Source organism: Hipposideros armiger, unplaced genomic scaffold, assembly GCF_001890085.2.
Source record: "Hipposideros armiger isolate ML-2016 unplaced genomic scaffold, ASM189008v1 scaffold_352, whole genome shotgun sequence".
NCBI classification, from domain to species: domain Eukaryota; kingdom Metazoa; phylum Chordata; class Mammalia; order Chiroptera; family Hipposideridae; genus Hipposideros; species Hipposideros armiger.
The window spans coordinates 1,307,821-1,331,606 of record NW_017731702.1 but is presented as its reverse complement, the minus strand read 5'-3'; the positions used below and the strand labels follow the sequence as shown (position 1 = coordinate 1,331,606).

The 23,786-nt window shown below is 37.6% G+C and overlaps 1 protein-coding gene across 1 annotated transcript in view; it reads left to right on the top strand.

Moving 5' to 3' along the window:
- The window catches only part of ZSWIM6 (zinc finger SWIM-type containing 6), a 186,029-nt gene that overhangs the window by 120,919 nt on the left and 41,324 nt on the right, over positions 1-23,786 (top strand). Inside the window, 2 exon segments of the mRNA XM_019661574.1 lie at positions 8,667-8,815; positions 11,829-11,979. Coding sequence (XP_019517119.1) covers positions 8,667-8,815; positions 11,829-11,979 — 300 coding nt within the window.

The window sequence follows — 23,786 nt, the reverse complement described above, 5'->3', positions numbered from 1 at the left end:
ATGTGTATTACCTGTGTGACCTTGGGTGAGACTCATTTTTTCTCATATTTAAAATGTTCATTATCTTCTCTAACAGCATTGGAAGAATGTTAATGATATAACATATACATATAATAATAATAATAATAATAATAATAATAATAATAATAATAGAACTAAGATAACTGAATTCACCTCCTGTTGGGGTTTCTATAAGTACTCATTGTGAAGGAGAGAAGAAACCACTGGGGGATGGATGATACTAGAATTGGAGGTCAGCCTGCTTTTCTATGACTTTCTGTCACATATTTCCCATTCTTCTACATTCTCTCTTGTACTCTTCTTTTAGTGACCTCTTTATGGACTGGCCTGTACCTGGGTAGACTACACAAACAGGGACAGACTGAGGGAGAGCTGTGGCATTTGTCCTGACTTGGAATAGACGGAAAGGGGTTCATCTCAGTGGCTGCTTCACTCCCAGAGCTGGGCCAATCCCAAAACTAGGCTAGACTCACCCCTCACTTCCCTGCCATATGCCCAGAGATACCATCTTAGTCAGCCAGATGTATTAGGTTGTCGGAAAAGTCATGACACATTTTTGCAATGAAAAACAGAGAAAAAAATACATCATGACTTTTCCAACAACCCAATAGAAGGGATGTATTCACAAGTCAGATAAGGGTTGACACATGACATCTAAGATCTCTTCCACCTCTGATTGTGTGACTCTTCGGTGGTGGTATTTCAGTCAAGACCCAGGAGACACCTAAGATCCATACTACAAAGGTATACCTCCTGTACTTCTGCCCTGGTTTGCACTTGTGTATTCTTCCATCAGACATTCCAATTTGTAAAACCAACACCATAAATTCCATTCATGCCTGCCTGTCCTGCTTAACTTAGCCTCCAAATGCCTCTGTGTCCCATACGTCCATTCAGTCTCCCCAGATATTACCAAATAAATAAGCAAACCTACTCAACACTCCCCATGTTCATTGTGTAGCTTATGTTTACTTGATTATTAATTATAAGCTTCATCAGGGCCACCTGTGTATCTTGGTCGCCTCTGTAAGGACAATGCTTAAGAAGTAATAGGCACAAGCAATTTGTTAAACAAAAAGAATTCCTTTTTTTTTTCATTTCTTTATGTTAGTAGAATCTTAAAGATTCATTTTTATACACATACATGTTCCAAATCTAGTGAGTGACAGTTGAAGTCATTTGGTGGAGGCCTCATGTCACATCTTTCTTTTTTTTGATTCCCTGTGGATGGATGGTCTTGTTCATTATAATAGGGCTTGTATTAGCCACCAGTTTTTGCAAGTATCCTAGGGAGATAATTTGGTTATTACAAGCATATCCTTTTTATTGTAGAACATTCTGGCATTGCTAGTCAGTGAAACAAAGATATCTACTGGTGATCAGTATAATTAGCAAATATATTCCGTAGGAGAATTGAAGTTGCTTTAAATATGTTATCTCAAAGTGCGGCAGTGTGAAACTTAAATAAAAAAAGACGGCATGTTGGAAAAATTTGTAGTAGTATAGAAGAAGTATGTGAACATTAAAAGACAAGTCCTCATTGGCTCCCCACTCCCAACAGTTTCCTCCTTTAGTCTCCAGTAGTTCCCTAATCCCTCAAGGCAACCGCTGCTGACAGTGTGCTTTATATTTCTTGAGACAGTTTTCTTTGTGCACACACGTATGTAATTTTTAAAAACAAGTCAAAAAGCCATTTTCCTGCCTTTGCTTTTTCTCTCTTAAGATATCATGAATATCTTATGTAAATAAATAGGTCTGTTACTGTTTTAAACATTGTATAATATTTTGTAGTATGGGATATATTTAACCATTAACCAACTGAATGATTTTGAAGTTGTTTCCATTTTTTCCTACTATATGCAGTGCCACTGTGACTATCGTGTGTGTGCACACGCGCGCGTGCGCGCCTGTGCAAGTAATTTTGAAAGATTCTTAGTAGTAGAAATGCCAGAATGAGTGGTATATGCATTTTGAGTTTTATAATTACCGCCAAATTTTCCTCCAAAAATTACCAGTTTTACTCATAAGTTTTAACTAAAACTTGATGTTTCCATAATATAATTTAAATGTTTTTAATTGATAAACTATATGATCATGTACAGGTGATACTTTTTTTTTCTTCACATGGAAAAGCATTTCACTTTACCAAAAAAGAATTAATCTTAAAACTTAGGTCTCTTATCTTGGAGGAATCACATCTCCAGATTGAGGAATTTGCTAGGGTAATGCAGAGACAGCCAAGCTACTTTTAGACCAATACCCTTCTCCCTTTTCTTTCTGTTTCCAAATCTTGCCTCCCCTCACACCCTACAGTCATCTTTAACACTGCCCCATAATTTACAAAGGATTGCTGCCAGCTGCCAGCCGTTTCCTCACCACCCCGCTCTCTCCTTTAACTGACCCCAAGTCTCTCCATGTTATCTAGTGAGCTTATTGTTCCCACCTTCCTTGCGCATGGGTTCATCATGCCTCCCAAGGTAAGACTGTTCAGAGTATTTAGAAGCTTAGAAAGTAGACAGCCTCAGTTAGAATACTGGCCCCTTTGCTTTCCAGCTCTGTTACGGGGGGAAGTAACTAAATCATTTCAGACCTCAGTTTTCTTATTTGTAAAACATGGACAATAAAGAATGCCTATGTCATATGGTCAGGAGGGTTAAAGGAGTAAATATGAGTAGCTATTATCACCATCATTGTAATGTGGCAGTCAGCATGTGTCTTCATAGGTAGTGGTAGATAGTTAAAGAACATATTTGTGAACCAATTTTTAAAAAAAATAATGTGAGCAAACCATTCTTGAAGATTGCAAACATTGTAGACCTCTTTTAATAAATTCAAAGAGTTGGATTATGTAAAAATGAGACTTTCTGAGAATGTTGCATTTAAATATTTATATTTGTGCCAAGTGATTGTTAGTACATGTATTAACTAAGTAACAGAAAATAACTTAACCTGTTATGTATTGTCTCTGCATTTTTTAATGAGCATTGGAGATTGTACAAATACTTTATATTAAATACATGATTATTTCTGTACACGAATAAATATTGAACTCTGAATTCTGAAGTAAGTTAAATGATAATAAGAAGTGAGTAATAAAGTCAGATGAGAGGAAAATAATAGAGATGGGGCTATAAACCCTTGACAGGCCTATTTAAGTTCCCTGAGATACATACTGATTATAGTGCTACATATGCATTTAGTTGAAGGAAGGTGGCTTGTTGAGGGAGCAAAGCCTGGTGCATGCCAGGGGTCCCTCTGCCATTAGCCTCCGTGATAAAGCAAACAGGGTGGCCTCTAACCGTTTCTAGAGAGGACACCATACTGTATCATGGCAGCAGAATCACATGGACTGACCATTGAATAGAAGGTGATGAAGGATCTGTCTGTTTCAGCTACAACAAAATTGTAAATTGAAATGAAGGCATTAGTCACTACTACCTTGAAATGAGGATTTAATTAAGAATAAAATTTAAATATTTTTGCAAGTGTGTTTATTCAGTGCACATTTTTTCAGGGATCTTCTAGCTCTTGTCCTCTCTAAAGAAAAATTTTTTGAGTTTGAGTCACTGAAGTTTACTGCCTTGTCTCCCTCTCGGTGCCAGTGGTCGATGTCAGGATTTTGCCTTTGGCTTGTAAGACAGGTGTACCCGGTGTAAACCACAGACTTTAACTTTAAGTTTCCTAGTTTTGACAGCAGGCACTAAAACTGTAGGAGATGGCTTTCTTCTATAGGTCCCCCAAAAGAGGTGGAATTAATTACTTCTGCAGTGTAGACATCTGCTGCCTGCATTCCATATATAGATTGAATGTGACTAACTTAACAAAAAAAGAAAAACAAAAAAAAACCCCACTGCTACATAAATGTAAATAGTTAAAGCATTATTTGGGCAACAGTGTTACTAAAGCAGTTAGGTCACAATTAAGATGAAGATGTAAACTAAAGGCCTTCCACTTCTGTCTTTGAATTTGTTTTCCAACAAAGTAAGAGGAGAAAAAAGCATTAAGTTCCCCAGTAGAACCCAAAGCTGTGGATAATTCCACATACCAAACATAGCATAAGCCAGTTGTGAGCGTTTCTTAATATCTCAGTTTAAAATTTGCAGGATGAGTTGGTGTTACCTAATGCTTAGAAGCAACTGTTTCCGTGCCATGAGACAGATACCTCATTCAGTACGCTGGAGAGGCGTCTGATGCTTCAGGACCCAGAATACTTTTCAATATGAAGATCTAGAATGTTCCACTATGTTTAACATTCTCTCCAGATACAGAATTGTCCCTCCACCCCCAACCCTGATTTTATCCTTGGCAAAGATTCTGATTCAGTAGGCCTGAGGTGCTGCCTAAACATCTGTTTTTCACAATGTGCCTCGGGAATTTTGATATCCTTTTAATTTTTGAGAACTGCTGGAGTAAGGAATTTTGATAATGGGATAAATCAAACCTAAATCACAACTAAATAAGTAGTAGACAGGGGAAGATTTGACTGGTTCTTTGTGTCCATGAATTCTCCTTTGCTCTCCTATGGTATTACATAACCAAGGTAGGGGAGGGTAAATCAAATTCACACTTAAGCTGGGAATGAGAGACAGTTAAACTGTTTCATTTTTTTCAACAGATAATTTCATTTTCCCTGAAAGCTTGAAACTTTAAAGAATTAAGCTTTGGTAATAAAATGCTCACAGATTAATTATACCGTTGTAAAAGTTATAGCATTTATAATTATAAATATAAATAAGGGTAAAAACATGATAGGTTTTAAAACACTTTAAGTGGGCCATTTAATTCACATACACAGATTCTGGTTCCTGCCCAACTGTGGGAATATCCGAATAGCAAATGTATAAATACAGAAATTATGTTTCTCTATACATACCTTTCTCAAAGCTAAATGCTGAGAGGTTTGTATTTTATTATAGACAGCTATTAGCAAGTAGAAATAAATTTTGCAAATCTATATTTTATACAAGGCTTAGGCAACACTTTAATGCACATAATCAAGACTAGGATGGAAGTAGTTAAACTTTAGCATTAAAGTTTGAAAGAATTTGCTCTTTTAGGGGGGATTGTCATTGTAGACATTGAATTTTCTGGCCTATAATATATATAGTACATGTCTTATTCCTAAAATGTTGAGTTCAGAATAAATTTGTTTTGTCAACTAGTTATCATTGTTTTCATTGTTATGACCAAATGAGGGTGTTTTCTGTAGAGCCACATGAGATTTCTAATTTTCATTACCTAGTTAATTTTTTATCCCTACATTATAGAATTTTAGGGTTGAGGAGAACTGAGGAGCTTAAGTGGTTTGCTGGAGGACAGTTTTTCCAAACTGTGCTTAGAAAAAAAGTCTTCTGAATTCTAATCCGGGATTAGGAAACCCACACATCCTCTCTACTCATATGTAGACTTCATTAGCTTATTTGTAGTAAAATTTTACCTGTGGGCCATTTTCCCTCTGCATTGCCTCCTCCTCCCCCCATATTCTCAAGAAATAAGTTAATTCTAATACAGGTTCACCCCTCCAAAAAAAAAAACCCCAGTTTGGTTTACTTAAAAACTTGAGAAACACAATTCATGTATTTATACATTTGCTGTTAGATATCTTTCTAGCTGGACAAGAGTAGAACTCTGTATGTATGTAAATTAAATGATCCATTAAAGAAATTTTAAAATCATATTTTTAAAATATGGTATGTTTTTAAATCTATTAGGTTTTAAGGAAAAATTCCTTGTGTGATTGAAGCCAAGTAAAAGTGATTCCTGGATTATTTTTCTAGCCCTTCTCTTTGTATGAGAAAAAAGACGAGTTGAATTTATCCTGGAGTTTGGGGAGAATATCTGAATGCTGACCCTTTTGCCACTTCAGGCCAAGGAGAAGACTGGAATTTTCTCCAAGTTCAAATCTACTTAAAATATTTGGGCATTTCTGTGGCAAACGGAAACTCCAGCCTCACAGGGCTCTGACCCTAGCAGTGACGGGTAGTGTGCCTCTAGATGCTCCTCTTACCCTGTACTGCCGCCCGCAGTGTAGCCAGCTCCCTACCTGAAATCCTCTCTCCTCTTTTTGGTTGTCTCAAAGGTGCTTTAAATTCACCACGTCTAAAACTGACCTCATAACCTAAACACTGCTCCTCCCACCTAAACCTGGCCCTGCTCTGATGACCTGTGTGCCAGTGAGTTGTCCAGTATCTTGTCCATTTGTTTAATCTAGAGACCCATGTCTGCTGTCATCCTTTGATGTCCCATACCTCACATATCCATTCTTCAAGCCTTGTTTCATTTATGTCCTAAATTCCTGTCAGGTTCTCCACTTCGCTTCTCGCTGCTATTTTTCCAACTACCATCATCCTTTGTACAGACCATCAAAATATCATCCTCACTGTTCCCTTACATACTTTTGCTCCCCAGTCCGTCCTCCATATGGTGCCAGCATTTTACAAGTATGAAAAAGGTATTCAGTGAAGAGCTCCCTTCCCTCGTGTAACTACGTTACTCATTCTAAAGCTTTAAGATATTTTATGCATACGTAAGGAAATATTAACATATACACTCTTTTTTAAACTTTTATTATTTACATAAAAGGTAATACTCTGTATACTTTCCTTCACCTTGATTGTTTTTCAATCAACTACTGTTGATTGAAAGATACTGGATATCTTTCCACTGTGGTACGTAGAGAATCTCTGCATTTAATTTTATGGCTGCATAATACCTCATGGTAGGAATGTTGAAATTGATGTACCTTAGGACAAAAATCTTTTACTATCTAGAGTATTCCATTCTTCCACTTTGGTAACCTTGTCACAAATTCCCATTCGTTATTCTTAGGGAAAGAACTACGCCCCTCATTGCAAGGGCTCTCGGGGTCTGGCCCGTCTCCTCTCCAGGGTTGTTTTGTATTGCTTTGCCTCCTCATCCTCTACTTTGTTGTCACATGGACATGAATTATCTTTTATTTCATGTATGAACCATGTCTCCTCCCACTTGAGACCTCTGCCCAAGCTCTTGCTCTCACATGCAGACCCTTTCCTTCTTCTTCCTGCCCTTAGTGAACTTCTAATCTTCTGAAGGCAAACCTCAGCTCAAATTCCATTTCCTCAGGCCATGTTCACCCTGGCATTCCAAGGCCAGGGCAGAGCTCCCTGATAAGTCTCTCCTGGCACGCTGTCCCCTTCCTTTAAGCAATGATTACCACTTATGTATTTATATGTGTGATTGTTAGATTCGTATTTATCTCACACACTACGAAGTGTTTCTTACATACTGGGTTGCAACCCATTATGGGTTATGAAATCAGCTTAAAAAATTATGACAAGCCTTTTTGATAAATGATATAGAAAATATCAGACCTCTTTACTTAATAGTAAGGATACTTTTTCATCATATTTTGCTTCAGATTAATAGATAGATAGATAGATGTTATCTCATAAACACCCAGATACACAAATATATTGGGCATGATCTAAATTATATTTCTTAATGTGGGCCTCAGTCAAAACAGTTTGAAAGCCATTGAACTGGATGGTAAATTCTGTGAGGACAGGAATTCTGTATATTTTGTAAACCATTTATTGCCTAGTCTAGCAGAAGGCACTCCGTAAATATGCTGGTTGAATGAATGAATGAATGAATGAATGAATGAATACCGTTTTGGGGAGGTGCACAGACCCACTGCCTTACTTCTAGGGACTGAAGGACCCTGGTTCTAAGCAGATGTTAGTGATTATTTCCTTGGCCAGTTGAGTCTACATTAGGTCATTACAAGAAAAGTAATATAAAACAATACCTACAAATGTATCTTTTTAAGGGCTGAAACATTGGTGAAAGGTTTTTAGATTTAAATTTTTTGTATGACTTAATGAATCTTAGGCCTTAAGTACCATTTTATTTTATTAATAAATAATGAAACATAATTTTTACCTGCCTAAATATCTGGGTAATTTTTAAATTCTAAGGTACTCTATCTACACAGAGGGCTTATTACATAGCTGTTATCTTTTGTGTGTACTTCAGCAATAAAATATTTATGCAGTTTGGCAAGGTGATACTACAACCTGGTTTAGTACAACAGCTGCACTGCCTGTTCCCATGTGGCTTGATTTTCCTTTTTAATCTTTGGTTTTCTGCAACTAAAGACTTATGTCAGCATGTAGTTTATACAGCAGCATTTAGTAGTGAGAGTTTGAATTAATGTAGTAAAGAATGAGACACTCTTCTGAGTTTACTTGGTTTCATATTTTTCTAATGTCTTAGTAAAACATTTAAATAACATGTCCTGCACAGTAGGGCTTTATGAACATCACACATTTACAATGAGACATTTTTGTGACTTTTTTATTCTTTAAAGAACCTGTAAATTCATCTCCAAAGGTGTATAGTCTCTGATCTTAAAAAATGGAAATATTTCAGTTCTGAAGTGATCTGCATTTGGCTTAGCAAAGTCAGGAAAGTCCTGGAAATAAAAGAATGATTCTTGTATTTATTTTCAGTCATAAATTTGTATGTATAATTGAAATTGAGATTGGATTAAAAAAGTGTTTAGGCAAAAGCTACAGAATTTTAATTCTTCTCAAGTTTATTATCAGAGCCCTTTTAGCACAGAGTTCTTATCTAGCATATGTGTTATTTTTTCTTTTTATTTCTAGGTGCTCCTGATCCAACAGCAGGTGCTAGTATAGATGATGAAAACTGCTGGCACTTAGATGAAGAGCAGGTTCAAGAACAGGTTAAACTGTTCCTTTCCCAGGGCGGGTACCACGGATCAGGGAAGCAGCTTAATTTGCTCTTTGCAAAGGTATGATTGTTAATTTTTAAAGAAATATTCCAAATATATACATATATAGAAAGTCTCTTTATATGACCATGCTTATTATAGGGTAAAGACTTCTTTTTTCTTAATTAACTTTTTTTTTAATATACTGTCTAAGTTAATCAATTAGAAACTTCTGTGTTGTAATGCAAGCATTAATCTGCGTAGGTGTCCTTAGACAAGATATGGAACATTTTTGTCTCAGTTCCTATTAATAAAATGGTGACAATTTATACAATTTTGAAAAAGCTTTCAATACTAAAAACAATAAAAATATCTTAATGTTATTTTAAATGCCATCTTTTCAAGTTTTTTCTTTTTCTAGTTCATTTCCCAAGTAGAGCATAACCTTGAATGCAGCCCTTAAAAGGTGCTTTATGTATTCAGTTTAATAATGTCAGTATCTTTAAATTTGTTTCAAAAGCTTAGAGTTTGGAGTCATGCAGACCTGAGTTTAAATGTAAGTTCTAAACCTTACTAGGTGTATGAACCTTAGGAAGTTATTTAAGTCAGTTTCCTCGTCTATAAAAGTAGTTCATAATGGCATATCTCCTCAAGTTATTGTGATCAAGTGTTGAATGATAATGTGGCTAACATATAGTTGGGTCTTGGTAAATGTTCATTTTCATCACCAAAATTTTATGGTCTAAGAAACAAAGTTATCTTCATTATAAGTTATGTGTGAGCAGATGCTACATCCATTTCTTTATACAGAACTTTTAGTACCATAAACACAATTCTAAATACTGGATAGTAAAATACTTTTATAATAATATTAAATCAGTGTCTTTTCTTTGGGGCTACAGGCCATCATTACTGGGTAATGTATTCAAATTGGTTTTAAGAGAAGAGATAACTGTTCTTATTGATACTTTTGTTAAATAACTTCTCTCATATTCATAATAAAAGGTTTTTTTTAGTTTAGAAGAATTAGAGTAAACTATGTTACTGGTTATGGCCAGAAAATAGTGTATCCTGATTCATCTATACTCTTAATGATTTACCTGTTTCCGTATGTAGATTGCCAATTTTCTGAGAATTAGATTACAGTGAAATACATTTAACTCTAAAACTACTTCACAGATGATTTAGTCATTTTTTAAACTTATAGGTTCTTTAGACTTCTGTAATGCCTCAGAGTCAATAGTCTGAAAATTAATTACCATTAGGCTATAGATACAGTACTTGAGTGTTGGTTAATAGTTCTGGTTTATATGCTTAATAGTAAAGTGCTTTCATTGCTCTTTCTAGCTGACTAATAGGTTACAAGTTTATCATTACAGTAAACATTAAATCAAATTTTATATAGTGGCAATATTAAAGGTTTAGTATATATTTAGACACACAGGAAGTATTTCATAGATTCTCATGTCAGCAGAGAATACACTGTGGCTTAGTGGAAGCAGTGTGAAAGGTACTAGACTGGCCTGCAGTTGCTATTTTTATCCCTATGCATGATGTATACATTATATATGCCATAAGAAGCAACAGCAACATCAAATTAGGGAAATGGCTTAACTTTCAGAGTTAAGTAGAGTTAACAGATCTGGTTCTGATCACAGTTGTTCCTCTTGTCCTTTGAGCAAGTTACTTCACTTCTCTGAGGCATGGTTTTATAATTCGTAAAATGGGGATTATAATCTGGCCTACTTTATATGGTTGTTATAAAGATTAAATGGTAGGTATAAATGCAAAACTCTTTAGCACGATGTCCAATAAATGGCAAGTCCCGTTCTTCTCCCAGTCTTCATCTGTTCATAACTTTTTAGTGCTTCCATATTGCTAATAAATTCCTTTTAAAGATTATTGAAATAACCTTCCTGGAAGCACAACCCTTGCATTCAGTGTAGAAGTGCTTTTGAATTCTTTACAAGGCTCAAATTCTAAAACCTGAGCGGGGTTTTATTGCTTGCCAGGGTCCAAGACTGAGGCAGGATCTGTTAGTCTGGAGGTTTGGGTTGCTTTATTGGAGATCTGCAGTTTCTTCCTTTATTTGCCTTTCCCTTAGAATCCTGAAGCAAAGGACCTACCTCTCCTTTCCCACTGCTTAAGATCTTGCTTCAGTAATTTCCTACAGGGAGAACTGGTGTTCAGCTGGGATTCTGATTTGTTGAACACATAGCTATATACACTTTTGGAATGGATAGGTTCATTTAGGGTTTCCTGTAGACAGACTTAGCTTTGTGTTTCTTTCCTTACTTTTTGGGAAATATAGCACAAGAGTAAAGGACAGAGCTTGAGGTTCCAGCTTGATAGGCCAACTTAACTTCCTAGATCAGTGGTTATGATTCTGCCTTGTGGATTTTCATTTAGAGCCCAGAGAGTTCTCGAACCTACAGCCCCGCGCCTTTCCTCTTACCGTGGCAGAAACAATCCCACCTGAGTGAATAGAGCTTTGGTGACAGAGAACTTACTGAAATTATTAATTTACCTCAAAAACTGAAGAATTGCATAAACTCTGTGAATATACTAAAAACCATTGAATTATACAGTTTAAATTGGTGAATTGTATGGTATGTGAATTATGTCTCAAAGCAGTTTTTAAAAAACTGAAGGACAGATGTTATTATTATAAACATTATCAATCAATGTAGAAGATTCCTAAAGAGGTCTCAGTAGATGCTTCAGGCTCCACTGCTCTGGTGGTGAGTGTGATCAGTTGGAGAGTCAGGAAGGTGCGTAATGCTTAGTCTTCTTTGTTTTGGTGGTGTTTTTCTGTATGCTGGCAGTTTTTAAAAATTTTTTTGGGGATTGGGAAGTTAGCCAAATTTCTTTCCTTTTGTGGATTCTAAAACATAATTTTAAGAAATTAGCAGTTCTCTGATTAAATTGCTGTTTAGGATAGAGATCAGTTTTTAGCAACTTTTGTTTGCTTAAGAGGGCTGGTTTCAAGACTTACCTCCCGCTTTACCAAGAAAAAAATAAAGAGAAGCGGTCTACCTCTGTATTACTGTTTGTTTTTGAACATTTTTCTGAAGGTCTGCTTTTGCCCCACCAGGTGCGGGAAATGTTGAAGATGAGGGACTCCAATGGCGCCCGCATGCTGACGCTGATAACAGAGCAGTTCATGGCTGACCCTCGGCTGTCACTTTGGAGGCAACAGGGCACTGCGATGACTGACAAATATAGGCAGCTCTGGGATGAGCTGGGTAAATATAAGTTTCCTGATGGATTGCCATTGGGTTATATGGATAAAGACCATGTTGAATGTGTTACAGAGCATTGTCAGACTATTGCTGAAGAGAGAGCTGCTGATATGTGAACTTGTTGCCATTATACACTGGTTAGAAGAGTAGGAAGAATAAGGACTTTGAGGAAACAATCTTGGCAGGGTTTTGGGGGGATATGTCTAATCTTGAAGAAAGTGAGCACAAGAATCTACCTTTAACTATTTGGAAAAATAGCTATATTATTTTGTATAATAGAGCTGGTTACTTATTTCTAGAATAATATTGTAATCAATGCAGCTAAAATTTGGCTGTTTTCCCCTTTTGCCTACATTAAAAATACTAAAAGTAGTTTGAACATTTTTTTTTTTTTTTTTTTAGCTGAGCCATTCTGCCACCTGTTGGCAGCTCAGCGGCAACTCAGCTCGGGCTGGACTCGAACCGCTGTTGCTCAGAGCTCAAACTCTTGAGCGAGCTCTTAACCAACTGAGCCACTCGGCCGGCCCTTGAACATTCATTTTATTTATTTATTTTTTTCTTTATTTTTTTCTTTTTAAGCTGAGCCATCCTGCCACCTGTTGACAGCTTGGTGGCAGCGCAGCTTGGGCCGGGAATTGAACCTCTTAACCAACTGAGCCACTTGGCCGGCCCTCATTTTATATTTTGACTGTTACAGATTTAGATGAACTGTTGACCATCAGAATGGAAAAGATACAGCAAACTCTAATTATTCTTGCTTTCTAAATCCTTGGTGGTAAAGATATCAATATAGCAGGTGGTTGAAAAAATGAAAAATCTCCGTCATGTTCACTGGGAAATTTGGGGGGATGACTCTTGTTACGTAATGCTCATTGCTAGGAAATTAATAATGTAGTTATTTTGTCATTCTATTAAGAAATCTGTATGTGACGAATGGAATTTTTGACAAATACTTGTTGACGAAAACACTGTTAAGTGCCTGTATTAATTTTATGTTCTGGTTATATTTACTAGAAGATCCTAGTCTCAATGCAATTGAGTAGTAGAACTCGTCATACCTCACCTTCTCCCTTCGTCTTGGCTAATAATAGAACACATCATGCTGATTGATCCCACATCTAGTCTAGACCAAGAGAAAGTGCTGTTCATGAAAATTCTACGTGATCATAATAATTGGAAGGGCCCTTTGAGATGAACCTCTTTCACAGATAAGGAAACTAAAGTCTGGAGAGGTTAGGAAACTTCCAGAAGATGTTACTGGATGACATAGGGTTATGCAGCAAGTTGGTAGAATTTGACTTCCAGGTCCTTTTTCTCATTAATAGGATGTGTTTTCAGGAACTTGGCTGTGGATGGCAACTCTTGTGTATACACTAGGGGTGCCAAAAAAATGTATACAAGTGGACGCTTTGGTCAGCGTTGCTCAAGCAGTAGTTTGCCGTAATCAGAGTGTCTGGTAACCACTTTGAGCACCTCTTGTAATTGCAGAAGTCAAGCGTGACTTGTATTCATCTTTTGGTATTGGTATATATTGAGGATTACAATTTCAATACAGTTTTCCTTTCTTAAAATGTGTATACATTTTTTTGGCACCCTCTGTATATATCTGCCAATTTAATCTTGGTGTTTTTCCTGGGTCACCAGAAATAATGGCAGTGGCCTTTCCCCTAATTAATCTGTAACTACAGTAGATAGTTTCAATGTATTAGAAGAATGTTTGGGTACATGGTATGGTGGTTGGAGAACATGGGTGCAATACATGGATTAAACAACTATTTGTATAGAATACTGAGTGATTACTTTTCCAAGTAAACCCTCCCAATTTTTTTAACTGTACAGTAAATGTTGAATCAAGTAGTTGGTTTATGACAGTAAAAAGGATTAGCATTAAAAATCTATAATGAAGGGAATCATTTAAGAAAAAATTACTGGATTAGTAGTAAATGAATAAAATGTAAAGAACTTTAGTACTTACAAAAACTTAGAATTGCAAATAACTAATTAGGAAGAAAATGCCAACTAAGTTTTTCTGTTACCAGAAAAAAATACAAGTGATACAGTCAAAAGTTTACGTAGTTCACATGTAATCCATTAGTCACATCATTCTTACTCAAGTTGGTTTTGAAAATTATGTACCTCAACCCTCAATCAAAAAGTATATAATAAATTCTCATTTGGTGGATGTTTCCACCAGCTGATTCTGGTTGTAATCTCTGATGGACTACTTTCTAATTATGGACCAGGCTCAATTCAATATTCAAGTTTTTTTTATTTCAGTCCAGGATGAAGAATACATCTTCTTGCCCTGTGTTTTCTTTTTTCACACCCCCACTCCCCAGTCATTACTAGACTGCTACAAATTCTCCTCAGTATTCTGATGGCAAGCAAAGAGTCACTCGCCATTTTCATGGGGTCGAGGGGTTGAAGTTCTGTGAAGAATCCCACGTAGAAGTACCAATAGCTATCACATCTTAATATTCACTCACCAAAAAATTAACTAAAAGTTGCTTCTGGACTACAAAAGGAAAGGATTTTGGTTCTTAATAAAACAGGGGAATTTGACTTTGTGCCCCTGCACAGGGCTCACATTGCTTCAAGGCTCTGCTTTGGAATTAAATGCTGAACACTGCCAGATGCCAGACATTGAGAAGAGGCTGAGTTTTGTCGGCAAATGGGATCTGCAAGTTAATTGGTGTTTTCTGTAGGCTTCTGGCTGTGAAATGAAATTGGAAGCCCTTTAGCCACATGGATAATACAGGACCTGAATACAAATGTCACATGTCACCATCAGGACCCACTGCGAGACAATAGTGTTCCCACTCCAACACTGCGCCATTACAGATCATTTAAATATGGGGATTACATTTAAACTAAAAGCCCCATTTGCCTTTTACTGCAATTTAAATGTCCTCTTAGCAAAAGCTAAGTGACAAATTAAATGAAAAAAGTGCCCACATTTTTAAAGCTGTAATGCAAAACAACCTTTTATTGCTTCTCATGTGCCACGAATGAATCATTATACTTGTCAACCCTAAACCAAGCCATAATTGGAGCAGCTACTGTTATCAAAGTGGGGCTGCTCTGTGACAGCTTAATAAAGCTGAAACTGTTAAATTAAATCTCAGATGCTTAACTCCTTAGCACTGGTGGATTCGCTGGGTCCATTTCTGGCAATGGCCAATACACCAGAAAAAAAAAAAAAAGATTCCTGGCATGAAAGCCTTAATCTGATGAAAGTGTACAAGTGAGAGTATCTTAGCCAAGTAACTCTGCTTCTTGGCAGAAGGGTTTGGAGGCATCAGATTGTTAGTCTACAAAATTTTATTTTTTTCATAGAATCAGATGTCCCCCCTCCCCCAGCTTTATAATATTCTGAGAATGTGTGATTTATTAAAATTTAAATGTTGATGTTTCAAAATTACTTTTAAAAATAACATTTATTTAACATTTTCTCTCTTTCAAATAAATATTGCAAACTTATTTGAGGTAGCAACAGGCCCAATTTCTTTCCCCAAACTATGGCTAACAAAGGGACTAATTATGCTCAGCTCTTATTTTCTAAAATAAGTGCCTATGATGTTCATTTGGTCTGAGTTAATTTTTGTGATTTACTCCCTGATTTTCGTAATGTAGTATGAAATAAATACAAATGCATACTGTTAAGCTCCTGTTTAGTGCATCTCATTTGCAGATATATTTATCTTGTATGTGAATCAATTTTTCATATATTAAGTTTACTTTCTCTATATAAAGTTCACTTTCCTAAACATACGGCAGTCTTGTCAAGATGAGTGTTGTGTCATGACCAACTGTAAGAAAATGTGTATATTAAAATCTTACGACAGAAAGCCCGTTACAGTGGGAGAGGCGTCACATTTAGTAGAGCTGTAGAACGCACACCTCTTCGATTGCATTCTTTATTCTGTGACATGCAAATTTTCTGGAAAGCAGATCATATATGTAACTCTTTCAAAGAATAACCCAGTGCTGATTGGTGGTGAGAACACCCACTGTTAGTCTTAATGGCTGTCTGTTCAGCGCACTTAATTACCGTCGGGGTCTTTAGGGATGAGGGGATATATTGTAACCTCTCATCTGTGTTGATGGGTCTCTTTTCCTTAAATGTCTTCCTAGACTGTAATTTTCCTTTGCTTCATAAAACTATAGGTTGTGGCTGCCAGTCTATTAAAATCTAATTAAAATGGATGTCATTAGAGGAAACAGTTCAATAAGATTTAATTACAGCTTTATCACAGGGAAAAATTCTTAAATTTTCATTTTCAAGCATTGCATAATATGTTTTCCCCCCAAATTTTAAACACTTAACTTTCTCTTGGAGCTGAGTCATGTGTTTTGCTTTCTAGCATGGGAACCCTATTTCTTCAGAAGTCTTTGCAAGAGCCTTGCTGTTCTCAGCTGTGCTCATTGAGTTCACAAGCACAAGATGGTTCCGCTCAGAGTTCTTTTCAGAGCTTTTGATCTCAGGACGTCTAACTCTGTGTGAGCAGAAATAGCCATAGTTAGATGTTTTTTTTTTAGTTTGAATTTCATCGTAAGGTTAGTTTGACCACAGTTACTATGCAACAGCTACAATATTGCTAGACAGATTGAGCGGGCTTACAAATTCAGGGCACTTGGAGTCAGCACAAATCTGTGTTTAGAAGTAGAGAACTCAGTCCACCCATTAGGATCACATTTAGTTAAAATACTAAAAATTCCATATTCCGTGGATCTAGAGAACACTGTCCCTTCTACCTTCCCAGATACACATAGTCATCTCTGGGGGCCTATTCTGCAGTCACCCACATTATTCTTGAATAAGGAAGAAAACATATACTTAAGTCAGACATTCAAAAGGATACACTGAGTAAATCAGGAGAGCCTTTCTGCAGCCAGAAAGAAGACTCTAAAGACTCTGCTGTGGAGGTAATTGTGGAGAAATTTTTGTGAAATGCCGTCTTACATCTCTGAAAGCAATAGGCTTAGTAACACTTCCGTCCCCTGTCCCTGCCCCAAACACACACCAACCACTGTTTGAGCCCCTTACTTAGTTTTTATGGTAAATTTAAACTGGAGCTTTCCACAGTTTGAAGTTGATAGTGGTTAGTGAATGGCTAAAGAGTAACTGCGTCTCATTGAGAACTAGAAAGCATTCCAGTGTGGTTTGCCGTATAAGTAGTTAGTTACCTCTGCGAGCGCCAGAGAGAAAACAGCAATTCCCAGAGCCCCCTTGCAGCAAAACCATGTCCGTACAGACTTGGAAACTTCCATGTAGCTGTGACTGTAGAATGTAATACAGATGAACCACATTATCAGGGTTGCTTGTTACCCACCAGTTCGTCTTCCCAGGACACAAGGAGAATCCAGCTTCACCGCTTACACCACCTCTGAGCCTTCTTGTTCACCCTTCTTTCCAGAAGCCATATTGTGGTACATCTATCAGTATGTCTTAACGCACTTCCTATGTCCAGAGGAGGAATAGGTGTATAAAATATTCAGTTTTGCTGTTGACGATGGTACTGGTAGTAAGAAGAGATTAGAGTGTTGCAACCATCCAGAGACATGAGAAATTAGAACAGGCATGAAGGAACTACGGAGCACTTTGATGGGGTAATTTATTCACATACTAGTACAAATACGTGTAAAGACTTAATTTAACATAGTTTTACAAAGATGTTCATGGAGGTGAGTTGTAGGGAAGAAGTAGTGGGAATATTCCAGAAAGAAGGAATAACATGAACAAAGACGGGGATGAGCTCAGTGAACGGGGGGTATAAAGGGTTGAAATTCATGATGAAAAATGTTGCCTTCAAGGTTCTCAATCTGATCTTGTTCTTCCCTGTTAACTGCAAAGGGAAGAGAGAGGGAGTAGACATCATAGGATACAGATTTTTGCTTTGTTTTATTTCCCATTTTGATCCAGCTATTAAAGATAATACAGATGCCAACACTTATTTATCAGGCAGTGTGCTAAGCAATTCATGCATTATTTTATTTACTTCTTAAAACAACCCTGTGAGATAAGTCCAGTTATTAACCTTAATTTTACAGCCTAGTAAACAGGCTTTAAGAGACTATATAACTTGCCTGAGGTCACAGCAACAGAGCACGGATTTTATCCCAGGTGTCAATGACTTCAAAAACTCAACTACTGAACTAGACACTGTCCTCAGTTTATTTTGAAAGACTGTAACATGCCTGCCTCTCTGTCAGGCAGTCTCTCTGTTCAGAGCAGGGTAAGGGCAAAGTGAAGCTCGCCGAGGTGGCCATACCGCCCTGTGAAAGCCTCCTGGCCTGCTCTGCCTACCCAGAGTCTTACAGTCCTGACAGCAGAGCTTACTTGGTCTAGTTGCTCATTCATGTTTCAAGAGACTCTAACTTCTGACTCCGGAAAAAAACAAAAAACACAGACACTAATGTAGAATAGCCAAATACATGCCGTTGATTGAGAACTGTATTCAACTGAAGCTTATCATAAAGTGCAGATGCTACGTATTGTAGACGGGATACAATGAAGTTTTGATCTTATGTTCCAGTCCCCTTTGCTAAGGAGCCAGTGACGACCCTTAGGTCACTGTCTTTGTCCTGGCCTATACCAGCCCCTAATGATAACACGGTTGTCAACACTTGTTTACCTGATGTGGTCTGTAGGCTCCACAGACCCCTCCTGCTAATGGAACTGGGCTGTCCTGCTCTGGAACGCCTTTCTCCTTTCTCGGCTGTTCCCCTCATTATTCAGAGCTCCCTCTAAATACAGAGCCTTTGTCAATTGTATTGCTAGGGAGGCTTTGCACTGTTCTCACAATGCCTGTCTGCTGCTGGGTCTTCATTACTGGGTCCTGGTTTCTTTCTCTGCTCTGCGGTCCTACTGCTTTCTGTGTGAGACCTTTGTGTTCTTGGGTCAGAGACTTCTGGGTTCTGCTCTGCTCTGGGGATGGGAAGGAGGGCTTTATTCTCTGTTGCTTTAAATAGGCAGAATAACTTCTAGTTTGGGTCAGAAGTTAACCAAGAGAGAGAATTCATATTTCTACCCAGTGAGCAAACTTGTGATAAATACTTCCTGTGTAATACTATCAACCATCCTTCTCTTGACCACAACTGCTAGGGCTTTATTAACCATTCAGTACCCTGCATGGGAAGAGTGGAAATAAAGAGAAAAAATTTAAATATATATTAATAGAAAATAGTAGATTCTCAGGATTGGAAGAGATCTTTACAGATCATTTGATCCTATTATCTAACCAATTGGAGATTCTTAATGATTGTCGTTGTCTAAGTTATTTAGGTGTACAATTGGGTAATTGGTAACAACACTTGGGGATCACCCCCTTGTGTATTTTTATAAAACTCTATTCAAAATACCTTGGAGATTTCATTATGAGTTAAGATGCCTTATGGTTCATTGTAGACACTTTAGTGTCCTATATTATATATGTAGTGTGTTTGTACCAAGAAAGGGTTCCAGTTACTTTTTTAATGCTGTCTTACTATTTATAACATGAGTTCATTTGTATAAATACTATTCTCACATTAGTGGGTAATAGGAATGTCAGAGCTACATAATTGACATAATGTATCCTTTTCTCCCTCACAACAATTTTAGAAAAGTTCTCTTTTTCACTTCTTCCACTTCCTAGAATTGGTATTGCATTTGTCCTCAAGAAACTGCCACCAAAGGGGTAGGGGTGGGGGTGAGGGAGGTCTCCTTGCTAAATTGTGGATCTCAAGAGGATACCATCATGGTAGAATGTAGGGGAAGTGAGAGTAAAAATGAAGAAAGAGAGGCTCAGGATAATTTTCTTTCACCATTTCTTACCCTGAAGTGGCAGCATACAAAAATTAACGAGGTCTGAGAAGCCTCATTTTGAGCCATCTGAGATTCCCAGGGGCTTCACAGGGAATCAAGGATGCCAGCAGCTAGAGTGAAAGAAGTAGAAGCCCAGGACCAAAGCAGCCATGTACATTGGCTGTTCTCTGTGTGCTGGAACTGAGCAGAGTGCTCTGCAAATGTTATTGTAGTTAAGTTAAGCTTAGGTAAGTTAATGAGGGGGGAGGAAAACCCAGGGAAGTGATTAATGGTTGTCCTTTAGACAAGGGGTCTGACTGCCTCACAGAGCCTTGGGGTGGGAGGGGGAGGAGGAGAATGCAGCTGAGAGGGGGCAGGTCCTTCTCAATCCCAGCAGAGTGACTTTCACCACTTTACATAGGAGGCTTTCCATTAAGATTTCTCTAGAACAAAGGATTCTGAGATTTAAAATGCGTGCTTGATGGTTACTATCTTCGTAGACTTTTAAATAGCTGCTCTTCTTAGAGGTGTACCAAAGAATGACTTTTTATTCATATAAATAACTTTCTCTTACATATTTTGGGATGAAAGCAGGCTGGTAAATGATTTGCAGCAGATGAATTTTTGTGAGGTAGCTGTAAGCTTGTCTGGTAATCGCATTGCACCCTTTTAGTGTGTGTTTTTTTTTCTTAAGAATTCCAAATTGAAATAAGAATAGGACTGTAGTAAAATACAGGTATTTTCTGATGTTAAATTACTTGGATGAGCTAGTAACTGGTCATAGGTCATTCTCAGGCTCTGATCTAAAGATGAATAACCAGGAGTAGTGATAGTTGTCCAAAATGTGGCTTAACTCACTCAACTTGATATCTTCTATTGCATAGATAACCTTTGAAATAGAAACCTAAATCTCTGTGGTTTTGCGCGATGACCAGCCGGACCTTCCTGACCTTAGGTTGTGCTTCACAGCCCCTTTCATTTTGGGGTACTTTACTAAATTTCAAGTTTTGCTTCAGCAAGCCTGGAGGAGAGAGTGAGAATTATTCATAAATTAGGGCTCAGACAGACAAGTGATCAGTGGTCTTGAAATGCCTTAGATTGGAAGCTATAGTCTTCCTTTGTGGATGAGCAAGGACTGAGGGGCTCAGATGGGAGGATGCTGAACAGGGCACTGGAGTCAAATTTAAGCTTGGAACTGGGAGAATATCCCATTAGCTTTAAAAATGCTGCCAAAAGCACAAAAGCCTCACCTTCAAGATCAAGAAATCAGAGAGAATTTGTTGGTTTGTTTTGAAACTGCAAAACTACTCACTGTATCGTTTCTGCTTTTATTGGGTCATTTAAACGAATTTCATAGCCATGCGTTGTCATTCCTGTATTAGTGTCCACTCGATAACCTCACTGCCTTTTTCCCTTCTCGCCCACTAATTAGAACACTGAAAGGGACATATCTTTTTAAAGTTAGTTTTCCTATAAAGGTGAGGGAAAATGTGTGCCTGGCAAGAATTGGTGCTCAGTAAATATTTGTGAATTAAAAAGTGAGTGAATAATTGAGGCATAATGCTAGAAGCATTAAGAAGGGAGTATGTATGGTGTGCTGAAAACACTGATTGAAAGGCATTAATCTTCACTGTGTCCTTGGTTTTCTTTTCCTACCTCCCTGGCTTCTCCCACCTTCTCCACCGATGTACAGGTGGCTCTTCATGAGTGCCTGTGTCCGCATGAAAACACACCCGTGCACGCACACCGAAATGCAAACAGTTTAGAGTACAGAAGGGCAGTGGTCCCCCCTTGCCATCAGTGCTGCAGGTAATCTATTGCATTAATCAGCCAGCCAGTGGGAAATGCATGGGGAGTGATTATACTATCATATACAATACAATCAGCATGAAGCACTTGTCAAGACCAATACATCAAAGTTTAATTCAGTAATAGAATGAATTAGAGCAAAATGAAACATTCTGTTCTGCAAGAAGCTCAGCACCCATCACAGGTTCTTTCTGAACTCCATAGAAAAGTCAGTGCATTAGAAATTGTTTTCATGAATAAAATTGCAGTTCTAGTATGACAGAACACTTACTGTAAGCCCTTTTCCTTGCTATTCTTATACAACCATAGTCCTAAAGTGTTTATCTGATACCAGTATTCTACAGTTATAACCATTGGTAAATTTGATTATTTTTGGTAGGGCTCCAGATTATCTTTTGTCCTAAATTGGTTCTCTGTGCTAAGTGAAAGGAAAGTTGTTATACCAGTGGTTCAAGGAAGCCTTTATCCAGAAATATGGTTGGTGGTCAGAGTGCTTTACCAGACCAGCAGGTAAATAAATGGCAACATACTTGTTCACAGTGCGCTATGGTAGGCAGTGCCATGGGGGAGCTTATAGTCTAATTAGAAAATAGAATGAGTAAGTGAAAAACAAAAAGCAGCCCAAGGCAGCCTAAGATAACCGAAGAAGTCAAGTTATCTAAGGGAGGGTGTGCTTCAGAAAATTTTGAGGATAGTTCTAATACATTTCATAAGACACTATTCTATATAATTTTCTAATACATGTTCAGAAGTAATTCTTTACCACACACTTCACCAAACATGTTTTTTCAAAGTGGAATATAAAGAACAGGGTTATTAGGGCTGGCTGAGTGTCTCAGCTGGTTAAGAGCTCACTCAAGAGTGCGAGCTCTGAGCAACAGCGGTTCGATGCCCGGCCCGAGCTGAGCTGCCGCTGAGCTGCCAACAGGTGGTAGGATGGCTCAGCAAAAAAAAAAAAAAAAGAACAGGGTTATTAGAGCCAGACACTCTTTTTAAATATGGATTCTTATCCGCATATTTACTGTCCCTTATCTTAGATAAAACCTCGGTTTCCTTATCTGTAAAGTGAGTATAATGTGGAATCTTGAAGCCTAAAATAAGATAATTTAGATAGCACACCACTTTCTTTCTCGTTCCAAGAATCTTTTGTCTATGTTGGGAAAGGGGATCCTGTTGGAAGCTTGTAGGAGAGAGGCATCCTGAAGACCTAAAGAGTAATTGCAGAAATAGATTTATATATATAGACTTGGAGTCAGGACTGTTGGACGAATCGTCGAACTGTTTATAAAACAGCTTAGTTAAGCAGCCAGTGCAGAGCACATGGAAAATGTTTTTGGAGATTACCGCAGTTCACATTCCTTCTCACTAACTGTTGACTGCCCTTTGCGTATCTGAGAATAAGACATTATCGGTCGCTGTGCTTTTTTCTCCCTTCTATTTTTTTCTTTCTTTTCTTCCCTTGCTCGAAAATGAGGAGGGTAGTGAGTGGTGGGGGAGCTGGCTCTGGTCATTTCCCGTGGAACCGGGTTCCTAATGAGGTCAGGTGGCTTTTGATGAATCCTGCTTGTTGATCTGACAGCACTGACAAATCACACAGGACGGGAAGACTGCATATTAGATGAGGGCCACAGGTTTGCCCAAAAGGAACATTATCTAGGATACCAGTGAACTGTGGTTTATTTTCTTTCTGGACAACAGAAAGATAATTATTTTACTAAGTCCTTTCTCATAGCCTGGTTAAATGTTAATTGACTGTATGCCCTTTTGCTGAGGGTTTAGCCCTGCTTGACCTAAGTGATCTTAAATAGCCTCTCTACAGTATCTCTGAGGTTTTCTTTTCAAATTTTCCCAGAGATGATTTAGTGAATTAGAAGCTAGCATACAAAACTTAAAGTAAGGAGAATGTTTTACCAGTTAAACTTACTTTCCAAACATGGGTGGCTAACATTAAGACTGAATTGTACTGAGAACAATACTATAATTAGGGTCACAGTTTTTGTGTGGTCTGACCCAAGAAATTTTGTGACTACAGCTCTGCTAGCACAACTAATTATGCCAGTGATCTCCTATGTGTGACTGCAATTAGGCATTTCATGGCATCTAAATAAGTATAATTAGTTAATTGGATCATGCATGAAATTCTAGCCTCTTATAATAGCCTCTGAGAACAAAAATAAATACAATAAATACAATGAATTGTTTTATAACTGTGGAA